This window comes from Gadus macrocephalus, chromosome 18 (assembly GCF_031168955.1).
Source record: "Gadus macrocephalus chromosome 18, ASM3116895v1".
Taxonomy (NCBI): domain Eukaryota; kingdom Metazoa; phylum Chordata; class Actinopteri; order Gadiformes; family Gadidae; genus Gadus; species Gadus macrocephalus.
This window is the reverse complement of record NC_082399.1, coordinates 19,894,496-19,912,109: the sequence shown is the minus strand read 5'-3', so window position 1 is coordinate 19,912,109 and position 17,614 is coordinate 19,894,496. Positions and strand designations below refer to the sequence as shown.

The 17,614-nt window shown below is 42.9% G+C and overlaps 1 protein-coding gene and 1 long non-coding RNA gene across 3 annotated transcripts in view; both read left to right on the top strand.

The window, feature by feature from the left end:
• Positions 1-17,614, top strand: part of slc4a1b (solute carrier family 4 member 1b (Diego blood group)) — an 80,949-nt gene that overhangs the window by 55,501 nt on the left and 7,834 nt on the right. Inside the window, exons 1-14 of one of the 2 annotated variants that reach the window (XM_060036493.1) lie at positions 361-457; positions 5,496-5,536; positions 6,591-6,765; positions 7,115-7,250; positions 9,446-9,518; positions 10,080-10,122; positions 10,568-10,752; positions 11,234-11,444; positions 12,237-12,440; positions 12,613-12,761; positions 13,044-13,238; positions 13,771-14,019; positions 14,369-14,458; positions 17,081-17,247. In XM_060036493.1, coding sequence (XP_059892476.1) covers positions 6,612-6,765; positions 7,115-7,250; positions 9,446-9,518; positions 10,080-10,122; positions 10,568-10,752; positions 11,234-11,444; positions 12,237-12,440; positions 12,613-12,761; positions 13,044-13,238; positions 13,771-14,019; positions 14,369-14,458; positions 17,081-17,247 — 1,856 coding nt within the window. In that variant the 5' untranslated portion in view covers positions 361-457; positions 5,496-5,536; positions 6,591-6,611. Of the gene's footprint in view, positions 1-360; positions 458-5,495; positions 5,537-6,590; positions 6,766-7,114; positions 7,251-9,445; positions 9,519-10,079; positions 10,123-10,567; positions 10,753-11,233; positions 11,445-12,236; positions 12,441-12,612; positions 12,762-13,043; positions 13,239-13,770; positions 14,020-14,368; positions 14,459-17,080; positions 17,248-17,614 lie in introns of those variants that run through there. The other variant, XM_060036492.1, reaches the window with a different exon arrangement.
• LOC132446280 (uncharacterized) lies at positions 401-699 on the top strand. The gene is made up of 2 exons (XR_009522804.1): positions 401-502; positions 569-699. It is a non-coding gene; the product is annotated as an uncharacterized LOC132446280 (long non-coding RNA).

The following is a 17,614-nucleotide window of genomic DNA, read 5'->3' as shown; positions in this document are numbered from 1 at the left end:
GTGTGTGTGTGTGTGTGTGTCTGTCTGTCTGTGTATGGATGAAAATAATGTGAAAAAACACATTTATGTGTGTGTTTTTGGTACATAAAGTCATTGGAATCTGTCCGTGTATGTATGTGTGTGTTTGTGTTACCATATGTGTGTTTGAGTTTGTGCATGCCAGTGTGTGTATGTCTGTGGGAGTGTGTGTGGTATGTGTGTGCATGCGTGTTTGTTTGCTAGCCTTTGTCTGTGTATATTTGTGTGTTGTGTGTGTGCATTTATTTGTGTGTGTGGGTTTGTGCCTGAAAGCATGTTTGTGTGTCTATTTGTGCATGTGTGTGTTTGCAAGCCCCATCGACGCTCTGACCCCCGTCCCCTCAGAGTGACAGCCCTGCATAAGAGGCGGGACTTATAAAGTAACACTGTTTGGGAGACCTGAGTTCTGACGATCTTCACAGCTGCTGCTCCGCCACGGGTAAGTTCAGCTTCACTAACAGGTAGAGACTGCTGTCACTAACAGGTAGAGAATGTTGTCAATAACAGGTAGATAATTTCACTAACCGGTAGAGAATGCTGTCACTAACAGGTAGAGACTGTTGTCACTAACGGGTAGAGACTGCTGTCACTAACAGTTAGAGACTGTTGTCACTAATGGGTAGAGACTGCTGTCACTAACGGGTAGAGACTGTTGTCACTAACGGGTAGAGAATGCTGTCACTAACGGGTAGAGACTGTTGTCACTAACGGGTAGAGACTGCTGTCACTAACGGGTAGAGACTGCTGTCAGTAATGGGTAGAGACTTCTGTCACTAATGGGATTTGACAAATAAGACATGGGTCTTATTTGTCAAATCGCTTCCAATGTGTTAGGATAAGACATCATCTTTAAGAGCGTGTTTCATGGGGGTACCACAAGGTTCCATCTTGGGACCACTTCTATTCAGCACTTGCATCAATAATCGACCATCTGTGTGCAACGATGTGGAAATCTGTATGTATGCTGACGATATAGTCCTATTTACACATGTTGAAGATCCAGAACAGTTTGCTACCAAATTGACAGTAACAATGCAAAAAGTTACCAAGTGGTTGAGCAATTATTTTCTCACACTGAATACTGAAAAAAAAGTCACCATGTTCTTTAGAAATAAATACAAACAAAGCGCTATTCAAACATATATATGGATGGAAAAAAGCTAACATTTTTAGATAGTTTATATACCTGGGAGTGACCTTAGATTCCATACTCACTTTTTAAAAACACATTAAAAAGCTTGGTAATACATTGAAATATAACATAGCAAATTTTAGACACATTCGAAATTCATTAACAGTTGTTGCTACTAAGAATTATTTAATGCTATGATTATGTCACATCTACAATTATGGATGACAAGCTTGTCTCAGGCTAACAAGACTGCCTTGAAATTCATTAATCACTTTGCAAACAAGCTCTTAAATTTTTTTTACAAAAGATAAATGCAGTACCACCACTGTGAAATAAAAGTATAACAAGCTTAGCCTTGATAACCTTATACTGTATTCTGACATGCACCTAATACACAAAATAATTCATAATGCTGCTCCACCACCTTTGAAAAAATGTGTCCAACCATGCGCTGAATGAATAGGCAGAGCTACTCGATCCATCACAAGGTGAGATTGTAGCCTCCAAAATTGGAGCGCTGTATTTGCACAACCAGCCTTCTCCTTTACAGCAACTAAAGCATGGAACACTCTCCCAAACAATCTAAAAAAATTACAGAATTTTGTGCTTTCTCACGTGAGGGAAAAAATAAAGGATATTAGGTAATCAGTCTTTTCAGCATTAATCAGCACTAATCATCATTCTTTACTCAGTTATTCTGCATATGGCAATAACTTCTATGATACTTATTGATTATATGCAGTGTGTGTGTGTGTGTGTGTGTGTGTGTGTGTGTGTGTGTGTGTGTGTGTGTGTGTGTGTGTGTGTGTGTGTGTGTGTGTGTGTGTGTGTGTGTGAGAGTCTGTGTGTGTGGGCATGCATGTTTTATTCTATTGCTCTTACCTGCCCAGGGAGTGCGGATGGAAATTACCTTTTGGCTAGAATCTGGTACAGAACATCTTTTTGCACACTATGTAACTAATGTATCTTGTACATGTTCCCTGAAACAATTAAACTAAATAAACGAATATAAACTAATGGGTAGAGACTACTGCACAAACTTGTAGAGACTGTTGTCACTAACATGCAGAGAAAACTGTCACTAACAGGTAGAGACTGCAGTATCTAACAGGTAGAGAAAGCTGTCACTAACAGGTTGAGACTTTTATCACTAACATATAGATGTTGTCACTGACAGGTAGAGACTGTTGTCACTAACAGGTAGAGACTGCAGTCACTAACAGGTAGAGACTGTTGTCACTAACAGCTAGAGACTGTTGTGACTAACATGTAGAGAAAACTGTCACTAACAGGTAGAGACTGCAGTCACTAACAGGTAGAGAAAGCTGTCACTAACAGGTTGAGACTTTTATCACTAACATATAGATGTTGTCACTGACAGGTAGAGACTGTTGTCGCTGACAGGTAGAGACTGTTGTCACTAACAGGTAGAGACTACAGTCACTAACAGGTAGAGACTACAGTCACTAACAGGTAGAGACTGTTGTCACTAACATGTAGAGAAAACTGTCAATAACAGGTAGAGACTGCAGTCACTAACAGGTAGAGAAAGCTGTCACTAACAGGTTGAGACTTTTATCACTAACATATAGATGTTGTCACTAACTGGTAGGGACTGTTGTCATTAACAGGTAGATGTTGTCACTAATAGGTCGATGTTTTCACTAACAGGTATATGCTGTCACTAACAGATAGAGACTGCTGTCACTAACAGGTAGAGACTGCTGTCACTTACAGGTAGAGACTGCTGTCACTAAAAGTCAAAGTCAAAGTGAACTCTATTGTCTGACCGACCGTGCAACAAGTTACATATAGGACCGAAAATCCGTTTCCCCATACTCCAAATGTGCCAATAGTATATTTACCACACAACATATATAATATAACATAATAACATAATAGTGCAAAAAGACAACAAATAAAATAATATGCAATATACTGCATATTTCCATTTAGATAAATGTTTATTTATTTCAGATGAATAGGCTGTTTAGGTGCTATTAATAACTCAAGTTTGTCAATGACATTATTTGAAGGCTTAAGTCAGACATCTGACAGTACTATACACATGCATGCTCATAATATTACACACACAAATATGAAGGTCTTTAATGACTGAAAGTAAATATGAATGCATGGGTCATAATAGAAACACATTCATCAACAGACACGCAAACAGACAGCCACACACACACACACACACACACACACACACACACACACACACACACACACACACACACACACACACACACACAGCCCCTCTAGTTTGCCAAAGAATGTGTTCTGTTATGAGAGACAACTTCTATGCCCACATCCAGCAAACGGTTATTCTGATGGACTTCGGGACAATTATCAAATAGTGAATATTTTCAAAACAACATGTACAAACCTCCAAACAACTGGGTGGTTATTAACAACACATTTTATAATGTCATCATTTTAAACAATTTCGCCTTCACAATTACTAATTACATACATCCAGCTGATCAACGCTCAGTATGTTGCTTCTCAGTTGAATAGTTGCCTCTCCAAAACATATGAATTATAACATTATGTCATCAAATGTACAATAGTCCATACAAATGTCCTAACCTGTAATCCGTCAATCTGTCATATATAGCATGAGCAGGGACGGCTGGTATAAATGGGCTAACAGGGCTAAGCCCTCCCTACCTTTTACAGTAAAAATGAAAAAATATTATTATAAACCTTAGAACATTTTGTTTTAAATTTTGGTAGAACCTAAAGCAGCAACTGCACCAAAAAGTGACAGAAAAACCCAGGATACATGATATATCTTGTTTTTTTTCCTGTGAATTGGCTAAATGTATTCAGCCCAAGCGGAGTAGCGTTAGCTTCCATTCAATTTTGATTGACAGGTATCGTGACACGCCCCCTTCATATGCTTCCCATTTGGGCTAAAGTCATTCAGCCGGTCAGAATATGGCCGGTAATAGTGCATTTGTAAGCGGGTCAACAACGTTTCGTATCGATACATTAAAAAAACATATGTCTAAATAACCCAACATGACGTGACAAGTGTGTAGAGAAAGTGCCCCCCCTCCCAGCTGCATTTCAGCGACAGGCAGTAACAATAAGGTTCTCTAAGGAATCGGAAATGATCAAATTTAATGTTGCATACAACATTGCCAAAGAGGAGTTGCCATTCACCAAATTTACGGATTATTTATTTATGGATTAAACGTCAACCCGACGTATAGCAATGAGATGGCATGTGCACAATTCATTGCGATAATAGGCGACACCTTAAAGCAAAAGACAGCTGCGGACGTCGGATACGCCACATAGATGTCCTTCATGATTGACGGCGAAACAGACGTCTCTACCAAAGAGTGTGTGATCGTCTACAGCCGCATTTTGCGCAAAGGGAGACCGGTCAACATTTTAATTGTTTAATACTTTAAGCACAAAAAAAGTTTTATTTTGCTTAATGGTTTAGTTCGAAATGTTCAATTTCAGCTCAGTGAAGCACTTTAAACACCTTATTTTTTCTTTTTATTTATAATTGTGCTTCAAATAAAGACACGCATTTCTCTACACCTTATTCTTGTTTCAAAATCATTCACATTATATGAAAGTTATGAACAGAGATATAAAGGTGACCTCATGGCGTCTGGAGCCCTGTGAAGTAGGCCTATTGATAAATGTAATGCATTCGCAAAATAACCACCAGCCGTCACTGAGCATGAGTCTCATCACGGGGGGAGCCTTTAGTGTCGCCATCCAGCTTTACCGAGTCGCTGTGATTATCATTCACTTCTTTTTGGTATTGATGTGTTGTATTGGGCTGTGTACGTTGTCTGTTTTCTGAGTTGTCAGTCAGTTACTTTGTGTAAATAAACATGCTTTCAGGTAAAACCTTGTCCTTTTGAAATTTGCATCTGAAAGGTATTCAGTTTGATACAGATTCAGTTAGTATGGTTAACTTTCAGTGTCGATTAATAAATGGAATAAGACTGAAATGTGGATACAAGGAACATTTCCAGGGTCAACTGCATCATTGAATACTAAATATTTGGACAATCATTGTTTAAACAATGTCAAAGGAACTTTTCAAGTTAAGGACATTGACTTTTGATATGAGACATTAACTTTGTTTTGAGCTATTCCATGTTTTGGGTGAGTTTTGACCTTTTTCAGCTGAGCTATGGTTATGTAATTCATAGAAATTGTGAGTATTATTTATAGTATTATAATTAGCATACATATATAATGATGATTGTTGCTCATCAAGAAAGTTGAATCCTAAATGAATTAATTGTGCCAAATAAAATGTAGAATGATTATAATTAAGATTTTCACCTTTTTACTTCCGGTCAAGCTGCCTTGAACATCATCGTTAACAAGAAACACCGAATCCAGGTAGGGATCTCCCTCAGTGAAATGGGTTTGGATAAAATTCTTATTAACGTGTCAAATGTAGATAGATAGACAGATAGATAGACAGACAGATAGATAGATGGATCCACTGAAAAACTAAATATTTGGATCATCATTGTTTACACAATGTCAAAGGAACTGTTCATTTTAAGGGCATCGACTTTTGACGATATCTTTGTTTGGAAGCTTTACATATTTGAGTTATGACCTTTTGCAGCTGAGCAATGGTGTTTTGCTGTAGAATAGAATCTGCTTGGAGGGGTTATGACGATAGATAGTTAGATAGATAGCAATTGGTACACAACAGGACGGTCCCAAACACATACACAGGCTCCAGCTCTACCAACACCCCCCCCCCATTTATTGATGGTCAAAACACCAGCAGCCAGTAGCAAAGAACCACTGTCCGCCCCCTTGTGGGACATAGACCAGCAGGCCCAGAGGAGCCTGAGGCTGACACCACCCCAACCTGCCGGGAGTGTTCAGCCTGGGACACCTTCACGGCAGCCATGCCCCTTCACAACATGAGCCACGATGACAGCAAGCGTAAATCTCTGGTCCGGCGTCGTTCCGCCGGCTGCTCCACGTTGACACAGAGGACAAAGGACCTTGGGCGACGCCCCGATAAGGGTGCTGCCAAAACACCTGCCGCTCTGTGTGATTGGAGAGGGCAGCCCGGGGTCCAACACAAACCTATCAAACAATCTCTTTGACCTACAAGAGTGGAAAAACACTGGCCGGCACATTGTTCTTCAACTAGACCCAAAATATAAGTTTTTCCTGCGAAAGGATCAGAGCTGTCCAGGGCTGGGGGCAGGTGTTAGCTGGGCTCTGTGGGTGTGCATTAATCTCCATGCTGCCTTAATGTGCCTTGCCCTATTCTGGCACTCCTCAGTGTCCTGGGAGTAGGGATCCATCCTTCCTCTGTGTGTTCCTTCCTTCCCAAGGCTTAAGGGTTAGGGGGTTGTTGTAGACTGTAGACCTGTGAGACCCCTTTGAGAGTGTAATCCCCCACAATCGTCCCATTTGGTCCAAGGTGGACCCAGGGGCTGAGCCAATGAGGGCCCAGGAGCAGCAGCCGTCGTTCTGGCAGGAGGTGGGCCGCTGGGGGGGCAGCGAGGAGAGCCCTCAGGCCTGGGGTCCGCCCTCCTCGCACATCTCCTACCTCACCTTCAAGAGCCTGGTGCAGCTGAGACGCACCCTGAACACCGGTCGGGACACACGGGGGGAGAACGGAGGGCTGGACAGATGGATGGATGAATGACTGGATGGATGGCTGGATGGAAGGACAAATGACTGGATGGATGGATGAATGGAGGGATGCTCGATGAATGGATGGCTGGATTGGTGAACGGATAAACATTAATGGCTGATTGAATAGATGCATGCCTGGATGGAAGAAAATAGAACCTGAAATGCTGTCAAATGCAGCAGGAAAAACACGCCATGAACACCTGAATAAATAAATTAAGAAATGAATGATTAATTAATCACATCTCCTCTACCACATTGAAGTTGTCTGCTAGTATAGTAAGTAAGAGTTTTCCTTGCCATGTGCAGGTGTGGTGATGTTGGACTGTAAGGAGCTGAGTCTGGCCACCATCGCTGAGAAGATGGTGGACGAGTTGGTGAAGAAGAAGGAGATCAGACCCGGAGACCGGGAGGGCGTTCTCAACTCTCTGATCCACAACCCCAGGTAGACCCAGAACCCCAGGTAGACCCCAGAACCCCAGGTAGACCCAGAACCCCAGGTAATAATAATAATAATACTTTTAATTTAGAGGCGCCTTTCAAGACACCCAAGGTCACCTTACAGAGCATATAGTCATCATAAATCGTTTAAAAAACAAGACATTGAGGTAGACCCCAGGAAGACCCACAGGTAGACCCAGAACCCCAGGTAGACCCCAGGTAGACCCAGAACCCCAGGTAGACCCCAGGTAGACCCAGAACCCCAGGTAGCTAGGACCCCAGGTAGACCCAGAACCCCAGGTAGACCCAGAACCCCAGGTAGAACCCCAGGTAGACGTAGAACCCCAGGTGGACCCAGAACCCCAGGTAGAACCCAAGGTAGACCCAGAACCCCAGGTAGAACCCTAGGTAGACCCAGAGCCCCAGGTAGACCCAGAACCCCAGGTAGACCCAGAACCCCAGCTAGACCCAGAACCCCAGGTATGTACAGGACCCCAGGTAGCTAGGACCCCAGGGTCCTAGCGTTGTTTATTATTCTCTACAAACCTTGGGACCCGACATTTTGCACCTAGAGACTCCAATCTCATTTTAAAATATTCAGATTAGTTTGGAATCGTGCGCTTCTATTCTGATTTTCTTAATATATTTTAAACGTTATATTCTACTTTAAATTATCATTTTTACAATGGAAATTGGATGATGGACACTTTTCTAACCGTTAAACTCCGTTCAAACAATTAACAAATCCACACACCACACGACTTTTTTCAGAATCACAGATTAATTCCCTACCCGCTTCATATATTCCCAGTTGGTCTCATTGACGTTGAGGCTTGAGTGTGAGGACATTCTAGATGACGCTCTAGCCCAAGGTAGCTATGAAAGCTAACCATTGCGGACATCGCAGAGCCTAAACAACGTCAATGTTGAACCTAGAAACACAATGTCAAGCCTAAACGGTTATGTTATTTCTTGGTACACTGGCGCTAAAACTATTAATTGATTGGAAAAAATATTGATAAATCGGGTGTATGTCTCTGTGGACCCCCGTTTATTTGGCTAGAGGCTAGGTGCTTTCTACATATGCAGTGTTTTAAAAAAGTAAAAGCTAAATGCTAACAACAATGCTTAAACTATGTTTTTCACGCCATGTAAATAGTTCTCTGGTTTATTATTCATGATGTATTATTCGAGGTGGCGTTGACTGTACATAGTTCTCTGGTTTATGATTCATGATGCATGGGTCGAGGTGGCGTTGACTTTACATAATTCTCTGGTTTATGATTCATGATGTATGGGTCGAGCTGGCGTTGACTGTACATAGTTCTCTGGTTTATGATTCATGATGTAAGGGTCGAGCTGGCGTTGACTTAACATAGTTCTCCGGTTTAGGTTCTTTAAGTTCTTGTACGATAATTTCAAGGTGAAGTTCTACAGAAATGTAAGATCATTTTATGCATTGTTATTTTGAGGGTTGTTTTATTTTAGCTCATGTACCAAACATCCATTTTCGGTGATTGTGTTCCTGCACACTGTCTTTAAATGCCTATTTTGTGTGTATTAATGCCATCTCGTTGACGACCCGTTTTCTGCTGTTGTCAGTGTGTTCTTCACATACCTTGTGAGGTTTAGATAGATGAGAGGCTCCTTGTACACCATACAACGTCATAGTTAATAATGATTATTATTAATTATTACCGGTTTTCAGGCAATAGATTTTTTGGGTGGGTTTTGGTTGATTGGGCGGTTTTGTGTCTATAGTTGGGCTGGAAATTGGCAATCCGATCTGAACCGCTCAGCTATATTATATCTTTAATGTATTCAAACTTTATCACAGTAGCTATTTGTTTAACTCTTCACTTTATTTGTTTCCAACCATTTAAATTTTTTAAAATGGGGTGCATGTGTACATTGTTTACTCCATTTAGACTCAATTCGCTTCACTTGATTTTCTTCACGTCTAAAACTATGCGGCTTATCTAAATCATATTTTCAACCTCACTTTGCGCTACAGCACTAGCCGCATTTTCTGCAGGAAATGCATTTTCTAGTTTATAACAATTAGGTTAACTCTAACCATAATAATAGGGATGACAGGAATATAATAAGACAACATCCCTAAGGGACCTCTTCATTGTCCTTTGATTGCATTTTCTCTTTTTGTCACCTGATAACAATCATGTATTTTATTTTCTCTAGCCAGTCAGCAGACCCAGAAAGCCAAGTCCTTACTAAGGGAACAGAGATACACAACATCGCTGTCAAAGAAAAGGTGTGTCACTGGACCGAAGAAATAAGAAAATGTTTCTATTTGTTTCTTTTTTCTTCTGCATGTGCCTATGTGGACCCAGGCTCGAGGCTCATCTTGTTATCCACTCTCTATCCTAACTGATCCTGTCCATAAAGTAATTGAATGCCATAAATATTTTATTAAAGATAGATAAAAAACAATAATACCAATATTCTTCCAATGAAGTGGTACACAGCACATTACGAAATGTGAAAGTATCGAAATATTGACGATAATGTTCAACATGAGTCTTTAGTCCTTATATTCCATGGCCTTTCTTATGATATACCAACAAAGATTTTTGTTTTGCCCTCACAAGGCTTAGAATCAGGGGTCTTTTGAAGTACATGGGGGCGAATTCAACCAGTTTGACCAGACAACTTCTACTCCCACTGATGATCAAATACCTGCTGCACAAGGAAACAAAATCGCTCAAAGGCTTAGACTGTGAAAGGGTTGACAAAATACTGATCCAAGGATCCATAATCAGGCCTGTGAGGGTGTGTGCTCAGTCAACTCATCTCCATTATCTGGTTTCATCAGAGCGACGCGGCTGAAAGCGTGGAGGCCTCCATGGTGCTAGTAGGTAGGTGATGGTTGTTTCACAGATGTTATTTTGAATTAACAGCAGAAAGGACAATGAATCATGCAACATATGAGTACAATAAGACAACAATAAGATTAATAAAATAGCTACAAATAATAATAGAAAATATAATTAAAAAAGAAAACGCAAGGGTATGAGAATTGCTTCTACAAAGTCCTTGGAAACATTAAATGCATCCATTTTCATTGCATCCTCTGCATCATTGTAACCCTATAATAGTTGACCGAATTTGCTAGAACCAACCAAGTATCAACTTTCCCAGTGGAATAACAACTGTTAGCTTAATACATCGATCCAGCAAAAAAAGAAAATGCACTTTTACACTGACAGACGCTATTGATATCCTCCACAGCAATGTACATATACAACGTACAAACTACGTGTTATTCCTATGGATGTCATTCCGTTTCGTCTTTCCCGCCAGGATCCCTGGACTTCCTGGAGAAGCCCACAGTGGCGTTTGTGCGGCTTAAGGCAGCGACTGTGCTGGACTCGGCTCTGGAGGCCGCGGTGCCCGTTCGCTTTGTCTTCGTCCTGATTGGTCCAGGGAAGAACAACTTTGACTACCACGAAACTGGCCGGGCCATGGCAGCCCTCATGGCTGATAAAGTGAGGGGATTTATAACTCCATATTACTTATCCTTGTGGTTGTTGTTGTTGTGGTTGTTGTTCTTCTTCTTCTTCTTCTTCTTCTTCTTCTTCTTCTTCTTCTCTTCTTCTTCTCATTCTCCTTCTATTCTTCTTCTCATTCTCCTTCTGTTCTTTTTCTCATTCTCCTTCTATTCTTCTTCTCATTCTCCTTCTATTCTTCTTCTCATTCTCCTTCTCCTTCTTGCTGTGGGGACTGTTCCTTGACATTGAGTGGTTAAGGAGGTGTCCCGGTCCAGGCTCCCCTGTGGTTTAGCGGATGTTAAGGAGGTGTCCCGGTCCAGGCTCCTCTGTGGTTTAGCGGAGGTTAAGGAGGTGTCCCGGTCCAGGCTCCCCTGTGGTTTAGCGGAGGTTAAGGAGGTGTCCCGGTCCAGGCTCCCCTGTGGTTTAGCGGTGGTCCGCTGGTGCTCCCCTCAACAGGTCTCCCCCCTCCGCCCTCCAGGTGTTCAACCAGGCGGCGCTGCGAGCCCAGGGCGCGGCCCAGGTGACAGTGGCCGTGTCCGACTTCATGGACTGCAGCGTGGTGATCCCCCCCACGGAGATCCAGAGTGAAGCAGCGCTCAGCGGCCTGCTGGGCTTCCAGAAGCGGCTGCTGGAGGATAGGCAGTTGCCCCCAGAGCCTTCGGATCCCCTAACCGCCGCGGCCCGCAGGGGTGTGTCCAAGGACACACACACACACACACACACACACACACACACACACACACACACACACATCCTAAACACACATGCTAAACACATGCTCGCACACATACACACACACACACACACAAACACACACACACACACATACACACAGACACACACACTAAACAAGCGCACACACCCAAACACAGTTAAGAAACACAGATGCACACATTGAGGGAGGCAACTTTATATATGTAAACGCACACTAAACACACACAGACACACACAGTCTGTGTATGTCTTCACAGGCTGACTTAGTGGGTGACCAGGATTTAAGATCTTAAGTCTTTCACTGGTGACTATAAGGGGCAGGTATTCACGGGGTTAAACGACTTTCAGACTTAACGATGGGTAATAAGAGGTTGGGAAAGACTGACTGAGTCTCTCTGTGCACACGCACACTCACACACACACACAAACACACGCACACACACACACACACACACACACAAACACACACACACACAAACACACACGCACACACAAACACACACACACACGCACACACACTCACACAAACACACGCATACACACGCACAAACACACACACACACACGCACACAGGTCTGCTCCGGTCATGTACCAGGGCCAAGGTGGCAGACTTCTTCTCACTAGCTTCTCGTACGACCTGCGCCCCCCGCTACATGAGAGGAGCCCACCCTTCAACATGGTTCTGAGTGACACCTGTGTTGTCCTATGAGAAAAGGTTCAGTCGGCTCTCTCCTCTTATCTTCAACCCCCCCCCCCCCTCCTCGCAGGCTCTCTCTCCACCGGGGCCCCCGCGGAGGACCCCCTAGCCCGCACGGGCCGGCCCTTTGGTGGGATGCTGCGGGACATGCGGGGCCGTTACCAGCACTACCGCAGCGACCTGACGGACGCCCTCAACAGCCAGGTGCTCGCCGCCGTCATCTTCATCTACTTTGCCGCCCTGTCGCCCGCCATCACCTTCGGAGGACTGCTGGGTATGTGTCTTTGTGTGGGTGTGGGTGTGGGTGTGGGTGTGTGTGTGTGTGTGTGTGTGTGCGTGTTAGTGTGTTTGCATGTGTTTGAGTGCACACACACTGCTTCTGAAACATGATAGAATAGAGTGAGGAGGAGGTGGGGATAAAGCTGTGACCTCGGCCCCTCGTCCAGCGGACAAAGTGGACAACATGATGGGCGTGTCGGAGCTGCTGGTCTCCACCAGCCTCCAGGGCGTCCTTTTCTGCCTGCTGTCAGCCCAGCCCGTCCTGGTCATCGGCTTCTCCGGCCCGCTGCTGGTCTTTGAGGAGGCCTTCTTTGCAGTGAGTGAATAAAGTACTGGAGGGGGGCCTCAAGTATGAAGGCCCGCCCCCCCCCCTCCCCCAGCATGCCTCAACCCTCCTCAACTCGACTGGAAAAAAAGGAATAAAAGAATATAGAGAATGTTTGTGCTATCTTTTTATTATGGCCGTTTCCACTGCATATATTCCTACTAGTATTTAGTTATTATTTTTACTGTAATTTACATTGTTTATTATGTTTATCTGACCTGTTATCTATAGATTGTGTTCGATATGTTCCCATCTCCATCCCAATCCTCCCAGTTCTGCCAGTCCCAGGACATAGAGTACATAGTGGGCCGGGTGTGGGTGGGCGTTTGGCTGGTCATCATCGTGGTGCTCATTGTTGCCCTGGAGGGCAGCTTCCTGGTCCGCTTCATCTCCCGCTTCACCCAAGAGATCTTCTCCATCCTCATCTCCCTCATTTTCATCTACGAAACCTTCGCCAAGCTGGGCAGGGTAACTCCTCTCCATAGCCCTCCCTCTCAGCCCCCTCGGCTTATGGTTTTACCACGGGATTAATTTGATCCAGCTCCTGCAGTATATCAAAATCAATAACATAAACGAAAACAATTTAAATTGTACTGATTTGAACTTTTACTGGAAATGATTCTTGTCTTGCAAATTGTATTGGTTGACTAGTTAACCGCTGAGGTTATTTGCTGATTCTTGTCCTGCTGACTGTTTTGGTTGACTAGCAAACCGTTTAGGTTAACGTGCTTGTTTACTATTCTTACGTCAGTTTTCTTTGCTACATATGTTTAAAATATGTAAACATGTAGCAAAGAAAAATGACGTAAGAATAGTAAACGAGTAGTAGTAAACGTAGTAAACACAGAAAACGAGTAGTAGTAAATGTAGTAAACATAGTAAACGAGTAGTAGTAAACGTAGTAAACATAGTAAACAAGTAGTAGTAAATGTAGTTAACATAGTAAACGAGTAGTAGTAAACGTAATAACCCTGTAAACCTGAACCCCCAAACCCCCCAGACCTTCAGGACCCACCCTCTGGTCCTGAACTACGACCACCTGAACTCCACCTTGGAGGAGCCCTGGCAGCCCATGGTGACGGAGCGCCGTCGGTACGACAACGGCACCGGCAACACCACGGTCACCAAGGTGATGGTGAACCCAGCCTACCCCAACACGGCGCTGCTCTCCATGTGCCTGATGCTGGGCTGCTTCTTCATCGCCTTCTTCCTACGGCAGTTCAAGAACGGAACATTTCTGCCTGGAAAAGTAAGCAACCTGTTGTAGATGGAATAGTAAAGGGCCGTACAGGTGTAGGTTGGTCAGTTATTGATTGCTCTGTATACCATAATGAACACCATGAGCTACACCTGTCTTCAACCTACTAGTATGTGATAGTAGCACCTCTGTGATAAAGAAAAAAAAAGTGCTTATAGTCATTCAGTAATTCTGTGATTAATAACTGAAAACATCAGACATAAATAAATATTATTTTTTTCTTTTACAACTTCTGTAAAGGAACATGCAATTAAACGCAATAGTATCACCGGTATCAATAAATAAATAAATAGGAACAGTATGGAAAGGAGAAACAATGTAAACCTGTTGTGTTCACCAGGTCAGGCGGCTGCTTGGGGACTTTGGCGTCCCCATCGCCATCTTCCTCATGGTGGTAGCAGATATTAGCATTGAAGATGTTTACACACAGGTTGGTTGGTTCATTTTGAATTTTTTGTCTCATCCAAGAATCAATCAGACATTAGGTACAAAATCTAAAGGAGGGAGCAAGTTCAGCAAGTACATCAATTTTTTTTATATTGATGACTATGGACTGAAGTTGGTTGATTGTGCTCTATATTGTGCCGAGGCTGGGACCCGCTATCTGGCCTAGTGATGGTTCGTTCACGACCGAATCATTTCGAATGAAAGAATCTTTATCTGATTCGTCGCTCTCGTTCGTTTCGTTCGTTCTCAGACTCGACTCCTCCCAGACCCACTAGTCGCTGACTCGCTGACTCGCTGTTCGTTCACTGACTATGAGTGGTGAAGAGGGAAGAGGCTTAGTGAGCGAGTGTACTATAATATCATTCAATATCAGTTAAACAATAAATGCATGCTGTCTTTGTACTTTCTGTGTCATGCCGGATTAATCAAATATTTGAATGTCTCGGAAATTAGTCTCATTCTTTCCTGGTTCGTTCTCCACCCGGGACCCCCACCATCATTGCTAAATCAAATCTATTATCTTGCTGATATGTTAAACATCCAATAATCAACTATACCCCCCCATCCCGCTGCATTTGGTTCAAGTTGTTATATTGATTGATGACCGACTTCCAGGATCGATTGAGAATTAAAACGAGGGAGGAGCTGAGTCTGACTGACTCAACTGAGAACCGTGCATTCCATGATTCGATTCAACGCTACCGGAAACTCGACTGAACGAACGAACGATTCTGAACGACTCTTCTTGGCGAACTGACCGACGCGAACTGAATCAAGAAAAGAAGAAAACTTTGAACCCACAGGACTGACAGTCTTTCCAATTTCCGCATAACGACCGGCCATAGCAACCCTGCCGACATCAACGTCATCTCCCTATTGTGCTCTCAAACAACGTTACGTGTTCAAGAAACGACGTATCTATTTTTAACCGTTTGTATATCCTTCAAACATATCCTTTAATTACGTACATTGAACAGATGGCCAATGTAAATGCTAGATACGTGTGGACCGACAAAGAGATTAAACTATTCCTTGTTCTCATCCAAGAAAAGAACCTAACAGCTATTTTAGATGGAAAACAACAACGTAATTCCACAATTTATCAGGACCTAAGAGAGATGATGTTACTAAAAGGATACAAGCCCTGGAATGTGTTGAGGAGTAAGTGGAAAGCTCTCAAACAACGATACAGCTTTTCTACTTCTACCATTTATTACAGACACTTATTGGCATTCTTTTTTTGCCTACAGCGCCACCTCCAGGCAGAACTAGGGTAGTTACCCGTTCAAACCACTTGATGGAAACGCACCTAATTCGACTTACTTTTTTGAGAACTTTCTAAAGATTTGCATCACCTTTTAGATGGAAATGCAGCTAGTAACGTTATCAACAAGTGTGACCAATAAAAATGCAAGCATTAAAGAGCTCTCGTTGACGGGTTACCCAATCCATAAAGCACAGCCATCTCAAAGGTCGATGTGACAAATGTAAGTGTTCGAGAAAGATAAACAAATAGTTGTTTTCTAAATCAAATAGCTTTTGAGTAGCTTAGCTCTTAAATTGATAATGCGGTAGCATCCAAACAAACTACATATTCTTATGCATATCTGAAGTTCTAGTGCAGCAGTGCTTTTTGCTGCACTCTGAAAGAAAACTGCTTAGAATCAGCAAGTCATGCCTCCGCTAGTGTTGTCATATTGAGCCAGATTTCCCGCCCAATCTGGCAACACTGGCGGCCCCCTGACTGTGACATCACGTAATTTAAACTTTTAACAAAAAAGTGTTACACTGTTTATTAAAAAGGCATTAATGCTTTTAGAAATGGATTCATCGATTTAAGTTAAATTTAAATCATGTTTTTAACTTAAGGTCTTATTCCTGGCCTGATAGCGTCGATAATGTCTGCTCAGAACCTGACCCTGCCCCTGCTATAAACATGGTGGCTTCAATGACAAACATGAGGTGGTTCATGTCATGATTTTTTATATATTGTTCTGCAACTTTTGTTGTCCAAAATATCACGTACTGCTTCTTTAAACTGTGAATATTGGTGATTAAGGCTACGTTTACACGTGGCCGGCTATTTTCACAATCGGCCATTTCACCCGCTACTTTTTCAAAAATAACATTGTGCACACGAAAGTTTTCGTTTACACTAACTTGTGTATATATGGCGTCAGGAAATTCCAAAGCTGTAGGTGGCAGTGTAACGAGCAGCTCAAGCCCACGTTAAGCCAATCAGAATCCTAAATGAAAATGTAAACATAGTTTACTTTTGGCGCAGGTGCAAGTTCTGGCGCACACTGTGACGTCGGCTGCCTAAAACTCAGTTTTTCTCAGTTTACATGCAAACATGAAACCATAGTTTTCTAAAAACTCCACTCTGGCCAGAGTTTTTAGAAGGTTTTCAGTGGCAAATTCTCAGTTTGCGTGTAAAAGAAGGGCATGAACAAGGGGAAATGTCTCAGTTTTTCAAAATAACCATGAACGTGTAAACTGGGTCTAAACCAACTCACACACAAACACACAAAAACACAAACAAATACACACGTAATCAATGACAGGAGTTTGTGTATGTGAATACTAGCCTGTTTGTGTTGGATAGAAACTGGTGGTTCCAAAGGGCCTTACGGTGTCCAACCCAGCCCAGCGCGGCTGGCTCATCAACCCCTTTGGGGAGCACAAGGCCTTCCCCGTGTGGGTCATGTTCGCCTGTTGCGTTCCTGCCATCCTCGTCTTCATCCTCATCTTCCTGGAGTCGCAGATCACCACGTGAGTCATCACCAGTGCTTAATTTGTTAAGTGGGAGGTCCCGGAACCCAGAGGGGGGGTGGATCCGGCGTTTTAGTACCAGGAGCAGTACATACTTCCGCAATCCACCAGTGCTCAGCGGCCAAGCCTGGTATTGCAGCTGTTTAAGCGGGCCCCTCAATTCATGGAGTCCCAGAAGTAGATATCGTCGTTCACTCCAATACAAGTGAGGAACAGGAATGTGTCTCGGCAAAAAAAATCTGGATATTAATCAAAGGCTCATAAATATCATTATACCATCTACCAAAAATTTTAAGTTTTCTCTTTTCAAAACGCCAGCTCAAGCGTTTTATTTTCTTGACGTATTTTTTCCAGGAGAAGGAGGGGT